General features: G+C 33.2%; 4 protein-coding genes across 8 annotated transcripts; 2 read left to right on the top strand and 2 right to left on the bottom strand.

The window, feature by feature from the left end:
- LOC109342960 (mitogen-activated protein kinase kinase 6) lies at nt 1,409-5,332 on the bottom strand. 2 transcript variants are annotated; one of them, XM_019581051.1, is made up of 8 exons: nt 5,097-5,332; nt 4,522-4,602; nt 3,642-3,780; nt 2,888-3,112; nt 2,632-2,814; nt 2,286-2,509; nt 1,755-1,800; nt 1,409-1,658 (listed from the first exon to the last, which is right to left on the bottom strand). In XM_019581051.1, exons 1-8 carry the CDS (start codon nt 5,180-5,182, stop codon nt 1,566-1,568), a joined length of 1,077 nt encoding a protein of 358 aa, XP_019436596.1. In that variant the 5' UTR covers nt 5,183-5,332; the 3' UTR covers nt 1,409-1,565. The 2 variants fall into 2 exon arrangements, with proteins under 2 accessions (XP_019436596.1, XP_019436595.1); XM_019581050.1 differs by having other exon boundaries at nt 3,642-3,776; nt 4,518-4,602; nt 5,097-5,331.
- LOC109342957 (glucan endo-1,3-beta-glucosidase 13-like) lies at nt 8,604-12,206 on the top strand. Of its 2 annotated transcripts, none has more exons than XM_019581046.1 (4): nt 8,604-8,886; nt 9,638-10,921; nt 11,745-11,775; nt 11,890-12,206. In XM_019581046.1, exons 1-4 carry the CDS (start codon nt 8,832-8,834, stop codon nt 12,044-12,046), a joined length of 1,527 nt encoding a protein of 508 aa, XP_019436591.1. In that variant the 5' UTR covers nt 8,604-8,831; the 3' UTR covers nt 12,047-12,206. The 2 variants fall into 2 exon arrangements, with proteins under 2 accessions (XP_019436591.1, XP_019436592.1); XM_019581047.1 differs by having other exon boundaries at nt 9,638-10,925; nt 11,890-11,951.
- LOC109342962 (transcription factor PCL1-like) lies at nt 15,241-18,584 on the top strand. Of its 3 annotated transcripts, none has more exons than XM_019581054.1 (2): nt 15,241-16,334; nt 18,231-18,584. In XM_019581054.1, the coding sequence occupies exon 1, from the start codon at nt 15,429-15,431 to the stop codon at nt 16,287-16,289; it is 861 nt and encodes a 286-aa protein (XP_019436599.1). In that variant the 5' UTR covers nt 15,241-15,428; the 3' UTR covers nt 16,290-16,334; nt 18,231-18,584. The 3 variants fall into 3 exon arrangements, with proteins under 3 accessions (XP_019436599.1, XP_019436597.1, XP_019436598.1); XM_019581052.1 differs by having other exon boundaries at nt 15,241-16,337; nt 18,088-18,584; XM_019581053.1 differs by having other exon boundaries at nt 15,242-16,337; nt 18,233-18,584.
- Nucleotides 19,212-23,701, bottom strand: LOC109342956 (protein TOC75-3, chloroplastic-like). The gene is made up of 7 exons (XM_019581045.1): nt 22,519-23,701; nt 21,501-21,722; nt 21,301-21,408; nt 21,000-21,191; nt 20,623-20,871; nt 19,935-20,189; nt 19,212-19,640 (listed from the first exon to the last, which is right to left on the bottom strand). Exons 1-7 carry the CDS (start codon nt 23,647-23,649, stop codon nt 19,401-19,403), a joined length of 2,397 nt encoding a protein of 798 aa, XP_019436590.1. The 5' UTR covers nt 23,650-23,701; the 3' UTR covers nt 19,212-19,400.

Below are 24,066 nucleotides of genomic sequence, written 5' to 3'. Positions count from 1 at the left end.
ACAAAATTAATGAAAAACTCCTTTAGTTTGATGTGAAAAATATGTATACTATATGAATTTTAAACATTCTTATTATATCATTTATCATTAATATTTAATTATTATTGATTTTTCAAAAAGTATAATCTAAATTAATGATGTATGAAGAAGTCCATATCTATAAATCTTCACATTATCAGTATATGTGATTATTCTTTAATATAATCTCTTTCATATACTCACAAAGAATCATTCATTTATCAACGGTGTTGTTCAAGTGTTACATGATTGATTCTCTTAAATAAGGTCTCGAATTTTATGGGTTGAAAAATATCTACTGAGAGAGTTAGTTTCACATACCTATGAATATTCATAGGTCATATATGATTACCTCTAATACTTGAGAACCAAACAAAAAAGAATCAAGAAGATGAAAAGTTATTTAGAATGAAGTGGATTGGTACCCAAAAAAAAGTGTATAGATGTGAGGATATGAAGATAAGAATGAGGTTGACTTAATTACAAGTCATGGGTCATGACTGATATGGTTGTTATTTGGATATGCCGCCAATCACTCTGCCACCACATATTCATATATGGTATTCTTTTTATCAATGGCATAGGGAAAATAGGATTAATAATATATCATATAGTTTGAATATGACATAATTTAAAACATATCTTCAACGTTTCATTGATTGGAATGTTTGGTTCCTTCATGGCTTGTCAACATTGACACTATATATTCTATTTTCCTTCCCTTTGAAAAGTTCACAAGCAGCAGAGTAGTATATAATAAAATATAATAATCCTCACATTCATTATATCCACAAGAAGAAGCTTATAAATAAAGGGTATTTTCAAAGTTTGGTTGAGAAAAGATATTCAAACCAAATTAATTAGTTTTATTTTACATTAGGAATCTCTTAATTTACTTTTAAGCTTTTGTTTTTTATTCTATCAATTTAATTTTTTATTATTATTAAACATCCTGTTCTTAACTAAAAACAAATTTGATTTCACATTTTTGTTGCAATTATCATACACTATTAGTATATAAGTTTTTAAACTAACAATAAAGTTTTCATGTTTGGATATTTCTTACCATAAAAGACTAAACAAAATATTTAAGCTTTGATTTGAAATAGTCAAAAAAGGTAAAAAAAATAATAGAGAAAACCATCACAAAGAATAAAGGATTATTTAAGAAATATTCCTTTCCGCTTCAAAGCAGTTAAATTAGTTCAAGATAATCAATAAGTTTAATTTTATAATGTTACTTTTTTATTCATAAACATGGATGCTTTATGAAAAATAATAAATAATTAAATCAAGAATAAATATTAAATAATGAACAATTTTGGTAATTCCATGGCCAAGCTCTTGAATGCAAATAACTATTATACAAATCAGTTTGAAGAAACTATAATGAAGTCATCAAAATCTTAAGGCTAATACTAATATATTATATTATATATTTCAACACTTCTAGTATAGCATAATTGACTAGAGAAAATTCCCTGTTCTATTGTCACAAAGAGTATGGCTGTGAAAATATAAATTTTACATAACACATAATAAGAAATTTATCTAGTAAAGTTTACAGGGGGTTCTAAGCTACCCACCAAAATCTCAAGATCAAGATCTTTATCTTCAAACTTTTTGATAAAAGGGTGACTCTGCAGGTACAATTAAATTAGAAGAATCATAAGTCATGAATTTTGACTAAGGTATGATATAAATAATAGGGAAAAACATGGTATTAGATTACTAACCAGAAGCTCCAAGGATGTCAATCTGTCCCGAGGATCCTTTTGAATGCTGTAATAAAACCAGAAAATGAACTTAGAATCAAAAGAAAACCAGAAAGTGTTCAGAACTTGCAATGGTTTTGGTGATACTAGGTTGCATGTAACAAAACAAATGAGCCAAACAACTACAATGGAGTACTAGCTAAAAGAAGTAAAACAGGTACTACAAGCACCAAAGTTCTAAAACTGCATAAATGCGCAAGAGACAAATATTTGGTATTTTTATGTGAAAGTAAAAAAAAGGCGACTCAATGCACGAGGCTCCCACTTAGTGGGGTACGAGAATGGTAGATATAAGCAACAACCTTAACGTTGTGTTAAGTTCAACCTCTTTTATTTGGAAGTGTTGAAACAAATTTTAACCAACCCCATTTCCCAGATGCTAGATAGATTTTAAGCAGCCTATAGTGTTGTGGCATGCTTGAAAGTTGAAACACACAAGTACCATGTTACAGTTTTCTTGGTATTCAAGCTAAAGAAGAAAGAAACAATTACCAGGATGACACGAAAGAACAGAATTCCGGAGAGAACTGATCAGATGGAGCAGAAGGTGGGGGGCTTTGTACAATATCTGCCAAAAGCTCATAAAAACTAGGCTGGCCTTTCTGATCTTCGGATTGTATATAAGGAAACCTTCCTATGGCACACTCAAGCACTACCATGCCCAAACTCCATATATCACTGCTGTAATCATAAGTGCTCCCACTGATTCTTTCTGGCTAAACAAGTAAATCAATACAGTGATTAGCATAACATTTACTATGGTTATTGATGCAAGGATACTAAGTTGTTACTGGCGACATGGAAATGGAACGATAGCAACGAAAGAAAAGTTACATACCGACATGTAATTGTAAGTTCCAACGAATGTATCCCTTTGGCCCATTGAGGTTGCCAGCATAGCGCTAACACCGAAATCAGTAATCTTCACCTCTCCTTTTTCATTGACTAATAGATTGGATGGTTTGATGTCCCTATGTATTACATGCCTTTCATTATGCAAGTAAACAAGACCTTGCAATATCTGGAATATGGACATGAATGATTAACCAGAAAACAGAAAATGAACTAAGAAATGGAAGTATGATCAAGCATACCTGCTTACAAACCACAGCAAGATATGGTTCTAGTATCGTTTTGACTTGTCTGATTACATCGGCTAGAGAACCACGATCCATGTATTCTAAAACAAGAGATATGACTCCATTGTGATAGAAAGAGTGGTAGCAAACTACAACATGTGGACACTGTGATGCTTGGTTTATTTTCAGTTCCTGAACAATCTGCTTTCGAATATCCTCTTGTATATTCATCTGAATGACCTGCAATACAGAATAAGTTTTCCTATCATATAAAAGTTCAATTTACTGGCTTGGAACATGAAAATGATTTTCAATACAATTTTTTTCAAGGGTGATAGTTAATGATAGTTCTGATGTGACAGCATGCTTGGACAAATTTTATAGATATCAGTATATCACATTTGCAATTTGCAGAAGGCATTATTTTAGACGAGAAAAGGGTAATCTAGGAACCTTTTCTGAAGAAAAATGCAGCTAATGAAACAGCTTCATAGTAAAAATGAGCTGTCACCTTCATGTTAATGTATTCCAATCTCTTTAGTTGGTGATCTTAAGTTTAATTTTAAAATAGCTGTGAAAACAAGTTAACGAATATACTAAGCAAAAAACACTGCACCTCTCTTAAATTCAGCTAAACCAATACCTTTTACATGACTCCATATTATGAAAGAAAAGTAAAACTTAAAACAAGAGATAATATGAAGAATATTACAAAAATGTGTTAAAAGAATAAGTATACGAAGCGGCTAAAATATGCATGCATGCCAACCTTTAAAGCAAACAATTTTCCAGTCCACTTATGGCGAACAAGTTGTACAACCCCGCCACTGCCTTTCCCAATTACTTTGACAGTCTCAAGGTCATCCAGGGAAAAATCAAATTCGAGTTCTTTACCATCAGAAGGCTGTTCAAGGAGGCAAATTTCAAGACATTAGATTAGATGCAAGACGCAAAGAAGATTTAAAAAAAATAAAAAGGCATGATCAATGAATGATGAATGTATGAATAATGATAAAGTACACTGAGGGAACAAGTAGAGAGAATTATAATCAGCACCCAACACCATCCTAGATTGTAAGGTATATGCCAATCTAAATTCTACTCAAAATAACATGGAAGCTAGTTTTGAAATTCAACAAATCAAGCATAACAATGATTAAATCTTTTTCCCCGATGATGTGGTATCGGCTATATGAATTCCAACACAACAACCAAGCCTTAAATCCCACTAAGTTGGGTATGCTACATGAGATACGCCATATGAATTCCACTGTTCTATCAAAAATCAAATCCTCCATTAGGCTATTTATGTTTTAATCCTTTCAAAGGATTTTACCTAGAGTTTTTCTTAATCTTCCTCTCCTTCTAATTAAGAGGTCAATTATTCAATTCTTTAGCCGGGGCTTTAATTGGTCCTTTTGTCTTATATCCAAATCATCTTAAGCGCAATTCTATTATCTTTCCGTCAATATATATCACTTTTATTTTCCCTCTAATACATCTACTCCTGATCTTAGTATAAGTTCACTCATTCGATGCAGCATTCTCATCCCTCTCACACAGCCTATGCAAAATTGCACACTCAGATAACATACATTACCTAATAATAGAAACAACAAATGAAAATGTGAAGCAATAGAGTTACCCTTGACTCTTTTTCTTCAGAGATGAGACGCAACCCTTTCTGGTTCAAAAGCAAATCTCCATCATGAAATGTGCCACTTGCAGTCCTGACAAATGTACCATAACCAAATCAGTTTCATAAATGAACATTCAAAAAATTAAAAATCAAATTTTTTTATGCCTAAAATCAAAATGGTTCCACTCTTCACTTTCAGAAATAGATTGGTTTTCAAATCATTATAGGGAATTAAAAGTCCAAACTATAACAGATTAAAGGGTAGTTGAACCCTTTAAATCAATTCACCTTTTGGAGCTAATTCTCTTACTAACTACGAAGCACAGATACAATAAGACACAAGCACAAGTATATGGCAATTTCTAAAAATTATACGAAACAACACAATCTATAATAAAAAGATATACAATTTACTATAAAATTATTCCAAACGACATAAACGGTACACTATCAGTGCATAGATTTTACGTTCTTAATTTAAAGCCAAAAATGTATCTTTAATTCCAGTTTATGAACAAAACAGAGCATAGATTATAACCCAGATAGGAATGAGAATAAAAATGGAAACTTTATATAAAAAATTACAGGAATGAAGTGATGGGGGCATCTTGAGCAGGAACAGAAAGCTTGAGGTGCTTCAATGGAACCTTGGTTTTCATTTTGGTTGCCATGAATGTTGTTGTTATTGTTGTTGTGGTTTTGAAAGTGAGGGTTTAAGATTCAGGAATTGAGGAATTGATTAATAGCAAAAGAAAAAGTGAAGTAAAGTAATGAAATGAAGAATTCAAACCAAGGAGGCCGCGCAAATCATATTATCTATTATTTTATGGGAAAACTCATTTTACTCCTTCAATTTTTGTTCTGCTCTATAAATGGGAAAATTTAAAAACCATTCTCATAGATAATAAATATGGTCGAATTAGTTCTTATATCATGATTTTTTGGGACACTTTAATTATTTTAACCTATATACATAATCATTAAATATTAGTTTGGATTTCAATATTATTAGACATTAAACTATATTTGACATTTATAGCATATACATTACATATTACAAACAATAGGAAATCGAACTAATTTAAATATATTGAAACATTTCATGACAAGCATTATTATAAAGTTATACACTTTACTATAAAAATAAATGCGAATCATTAAACTATTTGAACGTTCAATTTATAAAAAATTAACAATTACATCAATAGTTAAAAACACAACTGCAAAATACCCTTATTTAATACAAAATATTATATTGGGTAAATATAATATACAGATTACACGTTACAAACAATAAGAAAGTGTGTTGACAAGACAGAAGAATATTTATAATCATTAAATATTAGTTTGGATTTCAATATTATTAGAGATTAAATTGGTATATGATAAATATATTTTATTTTATTTCATATACAACGGTTTCTTTAAATGATGTGTGCTCGTCCACTTCGCTTGTTTCAATTTTTATTTTATTTTTTTATGTTAAATTAAAGTTTTCTCTATATATAATATTTTTATACTCATCTTAATTCAGACCTTCTATTTTTATTTTAAATTCAGTTACCATATTTATAAAAAACTACTTTAGCATCATCAAATAGGTATACGCTAATATTTTTTATATTTAATTATTCCAAGAGTTGATTTCATGAACAAAAGTATCACATATTGGGACAAAATAAGAATTAAAAAACACATATATTTTTTATTATAGAAAATTAGTGTTCAAAGTGATAATTCGATTCTTATGAGCAAATTTGTTAGGAGAGGCAGACATAGATCCTAAAATGAATTAATTTTTTACCCAAAAAAGATGAGGAAATACTTATAATGGGTAGAAATGATAACTGGTACCGAGAAGTACATGTATTAATCAGTAATACTTACAATGGGACATGTTATCTTCATTTTTTATGATAACTAATTGGTAAGGAGGTATTGAGATCTGTAATTCTGTATGATCAATATTGTAAGAATCAATTGGTCTAACTGTTGACCAGACTTAAAAATGGCTATGGTTTGTAATCTTGACTAAACGAGAGTTGGACCGCTTTGAATCGAGGAAATTTTGGTTTAACTGTATTAAACTCGATTAAATCATATTAACCTAGGAAGTAAACCGAACAGTACACTTAAAAATAAAAAAAAAGCTCTAATATTTTGTTTTACTCCAGACCAAAAAAGATAAAGATGTGTTACTTTAATATAATTATAAATAATTATTAATTATATAAAATTTGACATTTATATATTATCATATACCCGGTCAGATCGAACAGTTTAACGTCCAGCTTTAAAATATTAACAATTGAGTATAATAATAATATAGTTTTATATTGTTAATTAATCATTATAACATCATAATAATTCATAAATGTTTCGTTGTTAAGCGGCAATGCTATATCATTAAGCAGCAATATTATGTCAATGATTAAATATTTTTTCTAAATGAATTCTCATTATAATGTTATGTTGTTAAATAATAATATTATGTTATGTTCTTAATACATAACTATGATATAATGTAATATTAATTAATCATTCTCATTTAAATAAATATTCATCCACATATTGAAGTAATAATTTTATTTTTATGTTTGTTTCAATAATAAAGTTATGTTCAATAGACAATTTAAATTGTGTTTAAATTATGTATGGTGATTTTTATTAAAAACAAATTCTGATTTTGATTGTGTAAATAACGTGATGTTATTTACCAAAAACAACAAAAGAAGAACAAGCAAGATCTTATTAATTTTTAGTGTTAGGGTGAAACCATATTAGCTCATCGAGAATGGCTTAATCATGAGTTGGTTTGAATAGAGTCGAGTCTATGATTGTTTTTGTGTTTAAAAAATGTGTGTTTCTTTTCAACTGTGTATATAATAATGACATTTATTTACTTGAAAGTATCATTGATTTTCTATTTTTCATCAAATATATATATAATTTTATATGTCAAATTACATATTCATAACAATAACTCATATTGCTTCACCGAAAAACCAATAAGTGACACTCAGAATAATTTATCTAAAATGAATATACATTATATTTAATTTAATCGGATCTATGGTCGAGTTCAAATTCAAATGCCGACCTAGTTAACATTATAGTTGGATTAGGCCTAAAATCAGGTTCGGATTAAAAAATAATAATATGACTAACATTTAGAGTCAAGTAAAAGATAAATCTTATACAACTCATACTATCATACTTGGTGTTTTGTATGTAACGTCTTATGCAAACCATCAATTAATAAACATTATTTAACTAGTCCTTTCAACCCTGTAATATATTCACCCTTCAAAAACAAAAAATTATACACTATGGGTTCAATTTTCATACAATGTAAAATATATTAATAATTGACACATAGAGAAGCATATTTGAGAAGGGAGTACAGTAATAGTGGGAGACAGAACAGAACAAACATGCCAAATCAAGTCCCGGAATCGAGAAAAATGTATAATGTAATTTTGGGAAATAAATTTGAGGTCCATATAAATTTGCTGACATGACACCATCCACATTAACAACAACTATTGTCCTTTTTTTTTTTTGCTGTGTTGGTGTCATATTTATTATTAGAAGATAAAAAATGTATGAGTTAAATAATATAGGAGTTAAATACATAATTGTTTATCATTCATATTTAATTATTAATAATTTTAAAAAAGTAATCTAAATAAATAATATATTGATTATACATAAATTTTTATACTGATATTATACAAATATTATACTCTTATTATTATTATAGGTATATATGAGAGTAAACTTTATATGAAAAGAGAATATAGATGCATGGTTGCCCGGGAAAATAACACAAATTCACTTACAGATTCACTAACATTTTATGTTACTATATCAACTGGCTAAACCGAGATTATTTGTTTTCAACAATATCTTATTTCATGTCCTAAGTCAATCACATATTGACATGTAAATAAAAAAAAGTTAAAAATAAAAAATAATAAAAAGTAACATTTTGATTAGTTTAAGACAGAGTGTGAAATACTATAGTATATGTATAAGGATTATATCTTTATATATACTAAATACATCCTCAACATCAAAAGTACAAACCAAATGTCCTATCTTTAATGTAAATAAAACTTTACTCTAAAACTACTATGCTTTTTATGAAACTGTCTCTAGCTCCTAGCCTATAGCCATAAAAAAGCACTTCACTCAGCTCAAGAGAGACAAAGCTGGTGCTTTATGAAGCTTTGCATAGTTGAAGCCAAAGAAGTGAAAGAACTACTACAAAAACATTAGACTTCACTTTCTTCTGTGCATTCAGAGATATAGAGAACAATGACAAGGGGCTTTATGTTCATCTTTGCTGCTTCACTTTTGATTATGCATCTTGGTTTGTTATTATTCCTTTCTTCCATTGTCCATGTTTGCTTTCTAGTTTTGTTTTTGCATATAACTAGTGTGTAAGTTTATATGTTTTCTGTATATGGGTTCTTAGAGTCATTTCTCTATCTATGTTACTTGTAGCATATCACCATTTTCTTAAAGATCTCTTCTGTTTTCTTGTGACTTTGGTAGCAGCTTAATTTTTCTAACTATGATTGAAAGGCTCCCCCTTTTATTTAACTATAATGCTACTGCCATTTTTCTCTTGAAGCTTAATATTATTTAACTAGAAATGTGGCTTTAGTTGTTCTTTCTTCTGTACAGATTCTTTGTTTGGTGGTATGTAATTGAAATGGTACTGCAAGTGTGTTATTATCTATGAGACTATGACTGAGGAAGGATATGGGAGATGGAATAATTTTAATTTTAGAGTGATAGGCTCAAGTCTAGAGTGTAGACCTCACTAAGTAGGAGTCTCGTGTATTGGGACGCCCTTTTTAGGTTGAAGTTCGGCATTCTAAATTAATGTGTATTCACATCAGGTTGGAGTCTTATATTAGTAGTGTTCTTCCTTGACATCAATCCCTTGAAGTGGTCTAGCTTCTTGGTTTCTTTTGTGATCAACCACTTAAGTTGAAAATTAATAGTTGATTTTTTGACTTGTAGGTAGAACTAGTAGAGTTAGTATATTTAACTAAAACACTCACTTCTCTTTGTAGTTCTAAGTTCTAAACTTTTTATCTATGAATTCTTGACAGATTGTTGCTCGGCGAGTTTTATTGGCATCTGCTACGGAAGAAATGCTGATGATCTCCCCACACCTGATAAGGTTGCACAATTGGTTCAACTTCAACAAATCAAATATGTTAGGATCTATGATTCTAATATACAGGTTCTGAAGGCTTTTGCTAACTCTGGAGTTGAACTTATGATTGGTATTTCCAATCTAGATTTGTTGCCATTCTCTCAATTCCAATCCAATGTAGACACTTGGCTAAGAAACAGCATCCTTCCTTACTATCCAGCCACTAAAATCACTTACATAACGGTCGGCGCCGAAGTCACGGAAAGTCCTAACAGTGTCTCTTCATTAGTAGTGCCTGCTATGAACAATGTCCTCACAGCACTCAAGAAAGCTGGCCTTCATAAGAAGATAAAAGTTTCTAGTACTCATTCCCTCGGCGTCCTATCTCGGTCATTCCCACCTTCTGCTGGCGCTTTCAATAGCAGTCATGCACATTTCCTGAAGCCGTTGCTTGAATTTCTTGCTGAGAATCAGTCACCTTTTATGATCGATATATATCCTTATTATGCTTATAGAGATTCATCGAATAAAGTGTCTTTGGATTATGCATTGTTTGAGTCATCCTCTGAGGTTATTGATCCAAACACTGGATTGTTGTATATGAACATTTTCGATGCGCAGATCGATGCTGTGTATTATGCACTTATGACATTAAATTTCACAACAATCAAGGTCATGGTTACTGAAACAGGTTGGCCTTCAAAAGGGTCACCTAAGGAGACAGCTGCTACTCCTGATAATGCACAAACATATAACACAAATCTGATAAGGCATACTATCAACAATACCGGTACGCCTGCAAAGCCTGATCAGGAGTTAGATATTTACATTTTTTCGCTGTTCAACGAAAATAGAAAACCCGGCTTGGAATCTGAGAGAAACTGGGGACTATTTTATCCTAACCAAACAAGTGTGTATAACCTTGATTTCACTGGAAGAGGCACTGCTGATACGACTACAGAGGTAAATAATGGAACAAGAACAAATGGAACAATAACATGGTGCATTGCTTCGAGTACGGCCTCGCAAATTGACATGCAGAATGCTATAGATTGGGCTTGTGGTTCTTCTGGCAATGTGGATTGTACTGCTATCCAACCTAGTCAACCTTGTTTTGAACCAGACAACTTGATTTCACATGCATCTTATGCTTTTAATAGCTATTACCAGCAAAATGGGGCTTCTGATGTTGCTTGTAGTTTTGGAGGAACTGCTGTAATAGTTGATAAAGATCCTAGTATGTTCATTACAACCCTTCACTAATATTGATTTTCTTTTCTCTATCAGCTTTTGTCATATACTATACTATTTGCTTATAAACTATTGCATGATTACTATATGCCCATGTGAGCATGCATGTTATTATTGTCTTTTGTGTATCTGATTGTTAACTAAGGATTTGTTTGCAAGTTGAGTTTTTGAGGGGAACGAAGGGAAATGAAAGGCTTCAGAACTATAAAAACACCGGTGAGATGATTCCAAAGTCTTTCCTTTCTTTTTCTTCCCCTCCAAAACTCAACTCACAAATAGATCCTAAAAGAGTAAGTCAAGTTGAAACACTCACTAATAGCTGGAAGTTTTGTGTGTTAATATGGTTGTATCCAATTCTGCAAATTATTTGGAGAAGGAATATCTTTGTTTTACAATTGAGGAGCGTTTAGATAAAGAACCTAATTAATTTCAGTAAGTTATTTTGAAATAAGTTGAAAAATACTTATTTTCAATCCTTGGGTGCGACACTTCGTGTGAGGTCAGTCACACACCATGAAATAAATTAGTTCCTTAACCATATGGTAAGAGATATCCTAGATCTTCAACAATAACAACAATCATGTCTCTATCCCACTATGTGTAGTCGGCTATATTGTCGAACGATGCTATAATGCTCGATATGAGTACCTCTCGGCCACTTGTATCCTTCTTTGATAGAATATACATTCCAATCATTGCCACACCATGCACCATTACTGAATGCCTTATTTTGTGTTGTTAACTTGTTAGTAAAGTATTGTTGTACACTAGTTTCATCACTGAACAACTATTTGTTTCAAACTCTGCAGCCTATGACAACTGCATCTACATGAGAACCGGGTAAGTTCAATGCTTGAGTTGATTTTTTGTTCATTTTATTCTCAAAGACTTTACACTATGCTGTAATTATTATTACTATTAAGACTACTTATTATTTCCACCTTGTTTATGCAGAAATAACAAAACTATGGCAAGTAATACTACAGCAATATCTTCAACTCCGTCCTCGTCCTCATCCTCATCCTCATCAAAGAATGAAGTTTCCTCATTGATTTCTAATTTGCGTGTTTTAGCATTTCTCTTCTTTCTATGGAATATAGGACAAGCTTAACAAAAAAACAAGTTTGTTTGCTGAAAGTGCAGCATGATTAATGATATCAAAACGTTAAGATGTATGCTGCTTTTGACATGAAGGAAATGTAATGATTTGAGAAGGTTATTACTATATATCTTGCTGATTACCATACTAGAGAAAAAAATGAAATAAGAAGACTCTAATATTCATATTTTTAATGATAATATGTTTCTTTTAATGCTAGTTATTTATGTGTGTTGCTCCGAACATAAAACTTTATGTGAGGCTTTGGGGATCACTTATGTACAACGATATCTCATTTCCTGTCATAAGTCAATCACGTATTGATAGTGAATAAAATAATTTTCTTTAAAACAAAAATCATTAAAAAGCAGCATTCTGATTCTGATTGGATTGAGACAGAGAGTGGGACACTGTTTGGGACAGAGAGTGGGACACGTGAATATAAGCCTATATACTTTCACTCCTTCTCATCCGGTACATACCACCATAGTTGGCAAGATCGAGATTTTACGTAAGATCGGAAGGGTAGATGAAAACGTAAAACGTGTTATCGTAACATAGATCGTAAGATCCTACCAAATATTGACTTTTTAAAACATACATATACATTACACCATAAAAGAGAAAGAACCTCACTTCAGAGAGAATAAGGAAAACAAACATGTTGAAGATGAAGATGATAATAAGGAAAAGTCTTGAAAATGAAATCTTGGAGAGCTTCTTGTTGTGATTGTAACTTCTACTTCTATTCTAGTTATGGTTTGTTTGTCATTTAGTAATTTAGGGGATACAAGAATTTTGGGCGAGTCAAATGATTTTGGGTCATGAGTTTCTCATTCTATATGGGTTTAAAAGATGAGGATTTTGCAATTTAGGGCTATAAAAATAGAAAATCACAACGAGTCAGCGATTTTACTATCATGCGATCTTCCTCGACGATCTCACTAGTGGCGGTGAAATCGCATTCAGAGTGGGCACATGACTCGCTAACTCTTAAAAACTCATAAAATCTACTAATCCTATAAGTTAAATCACAATCTTAACTAGCATACAACAACCTTCCATTCAATTATCTTTCACTTTTCTATTCTCGTTTATTATAATCATGTATGGAAAGTTTTAAGGTGGTTGATGTATAGGATCTTAAAACATATAGAATTTGAATCTTTGTTCACACATCATTTGATTGATTATGCACTAAATGGTTGTGATTTGCATTGCCAAGTTTCAATTAAGCAACGGGTAATTCATATTGTTGACGTTTATGAATCAACATGTTGTTTTTGGTGGAGTCGCCTACTCGCATAGTATATCAGTAGGTGCATGACAAAAATTATAGTATAAAATAGAGTGAATTTTATACATGGACCAACTTATTTTTAGTACTATTTATTCTATGAATAATGAATTAATTAAGTGCTTGATTGTTCCTCTAATAAATGTTGATAATGAGAATCAAACTTTTAACTTTTTAATTTTTCTAATAATATCTTACACTACAAAATAATATATTACTGATATATTTGGAGTTTAAAAAGCTAAAGAAGTATATTACATTGGAAAAGTAAATAAGTAAACATTTATTTACTTGATTTCACACTTATCTATAAAAAAATATATACTTTAAAATTCCTTAACATCAAACCCTAGGAAATGAAAACAACAAACCCTAAAATATATTGAATAAAATTGAATATTTATTTTCAAACTAAATTCGACCTTAAATCCAAAGCTAACTCATTCCTAAATGTTAATTGGATTAGTCGTTAGAATTTGACATTGAATTTAATAAAAGATAACACATCTATTTAGATAAAATCTTCTTAATATTACTTATTATTATGAGTAAGTAATTTGATATATGAAAATGATATATGTATATGTATTGTTTTTTTGGTACAATTATTTTTTGTACAAAATATGTATATATGTTACTACATATCAATCATATATATTGATAAAAATTAGTAAATTAATGATATTTTTAACTAAAAATATTTTATTATTATGTTCTAAACATTGGCGATCAAATCTAATTCTTGAACTTAAACTTATTTTTAAATTCAATAATATCCATCCATCTTTGGATCTAATCATAATTATGTAAAGTCGAGTAAGCAAATAGAGTCGAGTGATACCCATCCTAGAATTCCTAACCCCGAGATTGATAGAGGATGGAGGAGCCACATCGCGTCCGAACTTTGAACCAATAAGCATCCACGAAAGGATAGCGTCCGAAATTGTCCACGTCAATCTGTTCACCTCTTATCGAATCCAAGTTTTATTCAATCGCTTTACTCTTTTGGTTTATTTCGCAATCACTCACATTATGCTATTATTCTATGCCAACTTGCAACTCCAACTACCCCATTACTTTTTAATAAATATATTTCCAATATATAATAAAGTGCAAAACTACTCTCTCTCTCACTCATCTCACAACCATAATTACCATTATATTTCCCCACTTTCACTAGTTACCGTCCAAGAATATATCAATAAGTAAATGTGCTACCTACATAACTTATTCAAATCAATTAATTAACTTTATAAACTCCTTAAATTACTAGATATTTTAAATCAACAATTTACTTAGAAAAAATGTTTGACGTATTTTAATATTATTATTTAGGTTCATATTTTGTTTTATTATCATCCCTAAGCAATAAAATGCTACCTTATAAAATATAAAAATTATGATTTTATATTTACTAGGTTCTTAATTTATTTAAATTTCACCAAAACTAATAAAACATTAGTTTAGTAGTATAAGATCCTACCAAATTCCAAAAAAGTTAAAATATAAAGAGCTCGATTTCTGAAAATAATATTTATGGGAGAAACAACCATACACCCATACGAGATTAGTATTTAACCTAATGTAAGAAAAATCTTAGTACAAAAAATCATTACCAAACAAAATAAATATTAAATTAACATTAATTATAAATGATAAAATAAAGAAATAATTAGAATCAAATGTGTTTAAAATAATATATAATGTGGCATGAAGTGATTGGAAGAAAGATAAATTAATTGTTGGGAAATTAGAAGATGAAATAACCAAAGGTGGTAGTAGAAGATATAGAAATATTGATAGGATCAAAAATATCTAGCTAAGTCGTCCACGGTGGCACTCAAATTGCACTTTTTGCTCTTTCCCCATTAATTTCTAGAAAATTTAATCCCAAAAATTAAATGAAAACACCAAAAAGTGATATTATTTAATTTCTCTCTCCACCAAATATCTACATCATACACCACCGCCTATTTTCCCTTGCTTCTCTTTCAACCTTCATTTTAGATCAATCCCCAAAATCGCTTCAGATAATAATCACTTTTTTTTTCTGATTCTGAATCAAGAGAAAAACGGTTATAGAAAAAAGATAATAAGATGGGAGAAGAGGTGAAGAACTATAGCCACGAAACCGAACGGGTGACGGAGTGGGAGATAGGTCTTCCCACCGCCGATGACCTCACACCACTCTCTCAGCCGTTGATTCCGCCGGAACTCGCATCTGCTTTCAGTATCTCACCGGAGCCTTACCGGACACTCATCGACGTCAATCGCGCCTCCAACGACACCATCGCCGCCCTCCGCAGCGGTGCCGGTGGAGGCTCTCAGACGTTATCCGCGGTCATCGAACCAGATGAGGAAGAAGAAGAGGAGGAAGAACCGGATCGGGAAAACGGTTCGGGTACTGAATGTAAAAAGCTCCGTAGACTCGATTCTGCGGAAGATGCGGATTCGAATATGCAGAATAATAACAACGATGATGCATCGGGTAGGTCAGTGAAACGACCGCGTTTAGTGTGGACACCGCAATTACACAAACGATTCGTTGACGTTGTAGCGCACCTAGGGATCAAAAACGCGGTTCCGAAAACGATTATGCAGTTGATGAACGTTGAAGGTTTGACACGTGAAAACGTAGCGAGTCATCTTCAGAAATATCGACTTTACCTTAAGAGAATGCAAGGGCTTTCGAACGAAGGTCCTTCTTCTTCAGATCAGCTTTTCGCTTCCACGCCGGTGCCTCAGAGCTTGCACGACTCCGGCGGCGGTGGCGGCGGTGGTCATTCTCATCATGCTCCAGTTCCGATGCCGTATCCTCCGCCGCATATGATGGCGATGCTTGGAATGCCTCATCACGGATTCAATAACGGTGGATTTCAGCAGAGGGATTGGTCTTCGGGGTTTTCATACCCTCACCATGCTCATGGTCATGGCATTACTCCTAGTGGTGATAAATGAATCGCGTTCTTCAATTTTTGTTCATTTCTTCAGTGTCTCTCACTAAAGGTGAGTGTAATATTCATTAGCTTTATACTGTCTTGCTATTGCATCATTATTATTCATTGTTCACTCCGATTAATAATTCACTTACCATTGCTTGCTTATGGTGTTACTGATTCAGAAACATAATGTATCTGCTACATTTGGTTTACAATTAATAATGGGAGATTATGCTTTTGATCAATGAGATTTTATAACAAAGGATGTGAGTTTGTGACAAGTGAACTAAAACATGTTGTAGAATATCAAATATGCCATCTCATTTCTACCCAGTACTTTAACTGGTTAGGAAATCCAACATACAATTTTTTTATTGTTAAAAATTGTTGTATTTAATATATTAGAATTAGAAATTCAAAAGGTATAACTTTAATATAAAAATTTATATTTCATACAATACTGCTATTTCGGTCTCTAACTTATTTGTTTGTCTTCATTCCATAGATCAAAAGACTTTAAAAAAAACACACAATGGACCTGAGCCTAAACTAAACCTTTAGTGTGCTGATCACAAAGTCTCAGAGCCCATCCTTCTCAATTTGGTGTCAAAATCTCATCTTTGCTTTTGTTATTGAGTTACTCTCTCGCTTAAGATTTTTGTCACGTATTTCATTCTTGTCTCGTCATGTATCTAAGCATGACATGTCAAAATTACACAGGAAACAAAGTTGAAAAAAGGACTAAATTGAGCAAAAAAATTGAAGTTAATTGACAATGTGTTTTTAACTATATTTTACTTACTTGCACCGGTTATGATTTTGCTTATCTTATCTTATATATGAAAATATAAGTTTAATGGCTATATAGATAGAGAAGAACGGGAAAAAATGTTGAATTTCGTCTCTCTCTCTCTGGTCTCTGCATGTGGATAGGAGTGAGATTGGTTAAAGTGGATAGTGTGAAGGCTGAATTTCACTACAAATATTCATAAATAACACACTATTGTAGCAACAACAGGTTTCTGTTTGTCTTTTGTCTTCTTTGGTTACACTATGGTTCAGTAACTCAATCCTGCCCAAAAATCATACACTCTGTTTTGTGTTAAAATGCTATGTTGCAACAGGGAAACCTGAATACCCTGTTTTTTCTTTCTTCACATGGCATGCTAATTAATTCAGAAGCAGGACGAGCAATGAGCATATTTCTTTATATTGTGCTGGTGTACAAAATCTTTAGATAGTGGATAACTAGTCAGCTTGTAAAAATTAGACCCTAACGTGTGAGATTGGGCTTGGTTTATGTTTTGAGATGTCCTGTCTAGGGCTGGTATAGCAAACGCTTTTAAAAGCTATACTTTTTTTTCAATTGGGTACGAGTAATTTTTTTACATAAATTAATTACTTTTTGCATAGAATGATAATATGTTCATATTGATACTATTTGCATTGAGAAAAGGTTGATTGGGAATATGTGAGTAGTTTGTGAAAGGGGATCTTACTGTTATGGGATTGAGATTAACTTTAATGGAAATGATTGGTGGGCCATTTTAATGCTGCCATTCACTGTTTCTGTGTTTTACCTCCAACAAATTATCTACCTCTCTGTAATGAGGTGAAATGATACACTTAGCTGTCATGTTTAGTTTCTAAAAGTGAATATCATTGAATAGATGTGCACCTTGTGCTACTTATGAAGTATATGCACGAAAAGTTCTGGCCTTTCTTTCTTAGTTACAAATTTTATGATTTATTATAATATTCTTGCTGTCTAATGTTTAAAATATGTTTCATTGTACTTTCCTGTGACACTTGGCTAGGTATGATATCTGATTCCTTCATCACTCCACAAGATTCTTCAACAGTGATTGCCTCTAATAAACATTTAATTGGTTTTTCAAAGATGTAAAGCTCAGTATTTTACAGGTGCAGTAAAGTAATATGTATATGCTGCTTGTTTTGTAGATTCCAACGTTTAACTAATGGCCATTCCTTTAAGTCTTGGAAGCATCTCAATGTCTGGCCCTGGATTTCACATGTATGGATTTTAAGCAAAGGTCTAGGAGACTTTTATGGAGCAAAATTGCAGTATAAAATAGCAGTATGTATCATTTCAAGGGATTCGTGTACCTATTGACATGCATATCTCACTCCTGTCACCTATTTGTGGCAGGAAAATTATGCAATTTAGTTTATACCTTAGATGGCATCTGGTTCTGAAGTAAAACTCTTGACTGTTTCTCTGATTATTTTGTACTCCTGAACAAGTTAATTTATTTTTCAGCATCAGTTCAAAATTGAATAAGAGACTAAACAACAGTAAGCATACATTTCAGCCATGTGGCATCATGTGTTTTCCTTTTTGTATGTTAGAGCTCTTTGTTTATGAATGATCTCTGCAGTTTGTAAATTTTCATTTTCTTTCTCTCTTCTTTTAGAAACTCTTTCTTCTTCAATCCCTGCCAATCTTCTATAGCTTTTTGCCTATTAATATCTTCAACGGAAATGACAAAAAAAGTAGCTGAGATTCAAAGCACGAGCTGATGAGTAGGAAAGTTGTTTAGAGTCATCATAAACGTGTATGTTAAAGGATCTTAGTAGAGTGAACTTTATTGATAAATGTTGGATAAAATAAAGTATATTCATAGGAAGCACATTTCCATAATAATAACCAATACCAAAGCATCCTAATATGGAAAGTGATTCATTTCATGTATTTTTCATCTCGTAGACCATTTTCAGATTATGTACCAAAAAGAGTAAATGTACCCAAAAAATAATACCGGTGAAGGAAAAAATAAAACCGACTTTTCTAAGTAATGTAAAACCAACTTCTACAAAAACTCAAAGAAATTATATATTATAATGTTTCATTTATTCTACCAGACTGGACAATGATCGATAGCAGCAAAATAAACTAAATCCATTCAATAGAAAATCTCAATGATCAATAGCCGCAATACAAACTAAATACATTCAATAGAAGACCTCAACATAAACCGCCATGTTTATATTTTCACTGAATCCTATCCCAAGTCTACAATCTAACACCAGTCTGAGTCTTAAACCAGATTCTAGATATAGTTTTAAGAACAACCATTTGCTGCAAGATATTGTGCGACCACTTTGCACCTCAAAACCTCTCTCCAAAACGGAAAAATAATGCACCAGTTCCCGAGTTATGATCAATGGCATATTCTGCTCTGACTAAACCAAGCTTGAGACCAACACCATAAGACGATCCATGACCAAGTCGCCTATAGACTTCTGTCGGATTCCCTTTGAGACTCTTTGAACTTCCTAGATCGTTACCATGTTCAGCAAATCCATACACGTGTGTACCTTTGATAGGTATCCTTAACTCAGCTGCAAGCTATAGAAAGAAAAACAATTCAGACAGTTGATCCCGAAGTACTGGACATCATATAGATTTTAAAAAGGAGGCTCGGTGAATAAGTCTCAACCTGGTTGACCTGGGCAAGGTATTTGTATGTAGTCTAACCCCACAAGTGGAGAGACTATTTCCACGAATATGAACTCGTAACCTCCAGGTTACAAGACAACAACCTTAGCATTGCATCAAGGCTCACCCACTTACTTAGATTACAAGAATTTACTAAAACAAAATGACCATGGAGAATCATTAAAGGCGTGCAGTTATTCCTACCTCAAGGATGCTTCTAGCAGCTCCAATCTCACCCATGTTGTAACCCCTTACAGAATAGGGTCCCCCGAGAGTAAAAGCATCGTAACTTGGAAGATCACCTACACAACCACCATAATGGCCGTGGAGGACAAGCACTGGTGGTGGTGATTTACCAGCACCTTCCTCAACTTTCATCAATTGGAGAAATCTTGTCAAAGTTAGCTGGTGACGGTTAAAGAACGGGAACTGGCTGCCAATGCCAAGGCCTTGATCTACCTGCAGTTCGCATATATGAAAACTAGGTCAGCAGAAAACATAGACATACCATAGTTAAGACTAGAAACTTAGAAAAAAACAATATCTTGTCCTCAAAGGTACTGCAAGTTGGACCTTGCCCTAAAAGGTTTCACTGAGAATCTAGTTTTAGATAGAGCACAACATTATCTATGTAGCCAACAACATACAATGACATTAGGACGGCCTAGTTATCTAATGGCCTTTTTGTCATCTCTGGAACCTCCTCTTCTTCCCCCATCAAAGTTAAGATTTGACTTCTTTGCAAAAAATATTGCTAAGAGCATGTTCCATTTTTTAAATTTAAAAATAGTTTTCTCACTCACTATTTCCAAAACTAACAAAAATGATAAAAAAGCAAAACACATCCATGCAGACAATTACGAAGGCAATGCGTGAAGAATGAGATAGTAACCTGGAACACATTTCTTTCTCCGACTACAGCTCCATTAACAAAATGTGTGTTATCACGTGTAATATTTGCCTGTAAAAATGCCATGCGATCAATGCCAGTACCACTGAGAGTGGTTGGAGGTCCATCTGTACTAATTCCTCCACTAGGTAATATTCTTTGACCATTTGTGCATATATTACTACTTTCATCACGTGTTGTTATCTCTTCCATCACAAGTCCATAAGTGAATTTACTCTGGCGTGTAAAATTCTGCTTGACACAAAAGATATAAAAACTATGATCAAAAAAGGTATCAGCCTATCACTAGCCCAAATAGTTAACACAGGGCTTATGCGGTTATGCCATAGGGGTCAATGTAAAAAAGCCAGTTAACTTACCTCTGTAATATTAGCTTTAACACCAGCACGATCAACCCATATTGGGGGAACTTCATCAAGCCCTGGGCCTCCAGTGAAAACTGGACTCAGTTTCCGGTTATTGAAGCAGCTTACACGGAGAGTACGGTTGCTAGGATCAGTTACACCATCCAGATATGGATGCACATATTCTAGCTTAAATGCAAGATCATCCTAGGGCAAAACATAAAGGACATTTTATGATAGCAATGCATATATTGATGAGATACAAATATTCTTATAGTAAAATAAATAAACTCAATGGACTAGCTCAAGATGATACCTGAGGATTGAGGAAGTTGCTAGTTGTTATGGAACCATTAACAGATCTATTCAGTCCGTGCAGATTCCGATGTTCAAAACTAACAGTTCCACCAGGCTGAATTGAAGCCTGCAGAATAAGTGAAAACAAAGCAATTAGACCACTTGACCAGACAAAATTCCATGGTTGATAAAAAAATGAAATTTATCTGAAGGAAATACCAAAGTGGGACGCCCTCCACGTCCAGGAACAATACTCCACTCAGTACTGACTTCAGCTGTCTTCTGGTCCAACTCTTTTAGCTTAATTTCAACAATTATGCCTCCCTCATTCTTCTCATCAGGCCGTGGATTCACTTCAATATTCGAAAACAAAGCAAGGGAATTTATGTTCCTTAAAGCTTGTTTCCCTGCTTCAATGTTAAAAGTGTAACCTGGACGAAGCTGTTAATCCAATACAAATACCATTAAACATGAGCAACATAAACAATAAACAAATCCAAGACCAAAAAAGCAAACACAAATCATTTTCACCTAACACCATGATATTTGAGACAAGAAAACAACCATTCATATCTACACACACCAGCCTATACTAACATATTGCACAGGTAACAAATATATGTAGCCTTCTAAAGACTTCAACATAAACAGGGCAAGGTAATTTAAGTTTCTTAAAGCTTGTTTCTCAGCTTCAATGTTAAAAGTGTGACCTAGACGAAGTTGTTAACCCAATAGAAATATCCATCAAACATGAGTAACATCAACCAAAAGAATAAATCCAAGACCAAAAAACCAAGCGCAAATCATAATCACACAGTACAGAAACTTTAGACATGAAAATAATCACCCAAATCAGCTAGTGCCAGCTGCCTATAATAACATATCATTTTGCACATATAACAAACATTTGTAGCCCTCTAAAAACTCTAAAGGCAAGGGAATTTACATTCCTTAAAGCTTGTTTTATTGCTTCAATGTTAAAAGTATGACATGGATGGAGATACTAATCCGATACAACTAAGCATCAAACACACGCAACATAAACCAAATAACAAAATCAAGACCAAAAAACCAAGCACAAAGCATAATTAATCACAAAAACACCATGATATTTGAGACATGAAAATAATCATATAAATCAGCTACTGCCACCTGCATATACTAACATATCATTAGCACAGACAACAAACATTTTAAGCCCTCTAAAGACTTTACTATTAAGTATTAACATAAATACCTGTCTAGGAAGCTCTCTCTTTACCACTGGAACTTGAGTGTTACCTTCAACAACATTGCCAAGTTTATCCTGGAACTGAATAACCAATTGAGTGATATCCCCTTCCACAACCTCACACACAACCTCCTTGGTATTAAGATTCCCAAAATTAACCACCTGCGCACATGCGTACCCAGCATCATGGTACCACTTCTGCACCCTATCCCTTATCCTCTGCAATAACCTCGCGCTAACCGCCCCTTGTTCATTCAGCATCTGCATAATCTCACTGTGCACCGATCCGGGCAAAAGGCAAGGCCTAGCCCTCTCAATTCTTCTCTTGTAATCCCTCTCCTGAGTCCTATAGTACTCGAGCATTTCCTTATCGGTCATATCGGAGTCCATCTCAACAGGCTTTGTTTGCTGCATCATCCCAACATTGATGCAGCGAAATTTATCGGCTTGTTGCCAAGTACTCTCAGTGAAGTTAATTGTAAGACCAATTGTTCCATCAGCATTGGTTTTCCCTTCCAAATCAACCTTCTCAAACATTCCACAAGTAGCTAGAGTTTCTAGCTCCTTCTGAAGCTGCGCCTTGGTGTAAACACCACCAGGGCGCAACGAAACCATTTCAAAGAACGAATCCTCAGCATTCACCTTCGACCTTCGGTTGCGATCGAAGAATAGAATCTCAGAGAGTTTGTATTTCTTGAAACCACTCAGCTTATTAAGCTGAACCACAATGTTAGCAGGTAAGCCATGAGAATCCCAATCTTGAGATTGCGATTCATCGGCTATAGCCGAAGCCGGTGTGAACAATCTTGACCAGAATCCTCCATTTCCACCGTCGCCACCACCAAACCATCCACCCCCTCCTCCGCCGGATCCCCCTCCAACACCGCCATTATTTCCACCGCCGAGGTTGAAATGAGTGGGTAAATCGGAGAGAGGGGTGCAGTGGAAGAGGACGGCGGCGGCGGAGGAGATGGCGAGGGTTTTGGAGAGGTTATGGAAGAGAGAGAGGTGAGGAGAGTGGTGGTGGTGTTGTGGTTGTTGAGAATGGAGACATTTGAGGGAAGAAGGGCGCGTGGGACGGTGGTGGCGAGAGAGAGGAGTGGATAAGGCTGCGGTGGAGGCAGAGAAAGAGGACATCGTGAATTATCGATGAAATCAAATAGAGAAAGAGGAATAAGAGGGTTTAAGTCTTTCTATTGCTATGTCATTTCATTATTACTTAATCCTCTTATTATTCATTTAATTTAAAGCTCAGAGATACATATACCAAAAACACTTATTAGGTTCTCATTTACTGATTTTTCTTTTTAATTACGTCTGACTTTTTAATTAAACGAGTAGGAGACCTGTACGTTCGCACGAGTAATAATATGTATTACACGAATTTAATTAAAATTTGATAACATAATTTGGTAAATAAAATGTTAATGAGGATTACCTAGTAAAACATGGTTTGTAGTAATCCATTGTTGATGTTAAGATGGTGAGAGAATGAAATGATTTTGAACTTGTAATGTTAAAAAAGGAAATGTGTTAGGAAAAGTTGAATGAATT

This window comes from Lupinus angustifolius, chromosome LG03, assembly GCF_001865875.1.
Source record: "Lupinus angustifolius cultivar Tanjil chromosome LG03, LupAngTanjil_v1.0, whole genome shotgun sequence".
NCBI classification, from domain to species: Eukaryota; Viridiplantae; Streptophyta; class Magnoliopsida; order Fabales; family Fabaceae; genus Lupinus; species Lupinus angustifolius.
Note: the sequence above shows the minus strand (reverse complement) of the source record. Positions and strands in the feature narration are given on the sequence as shown.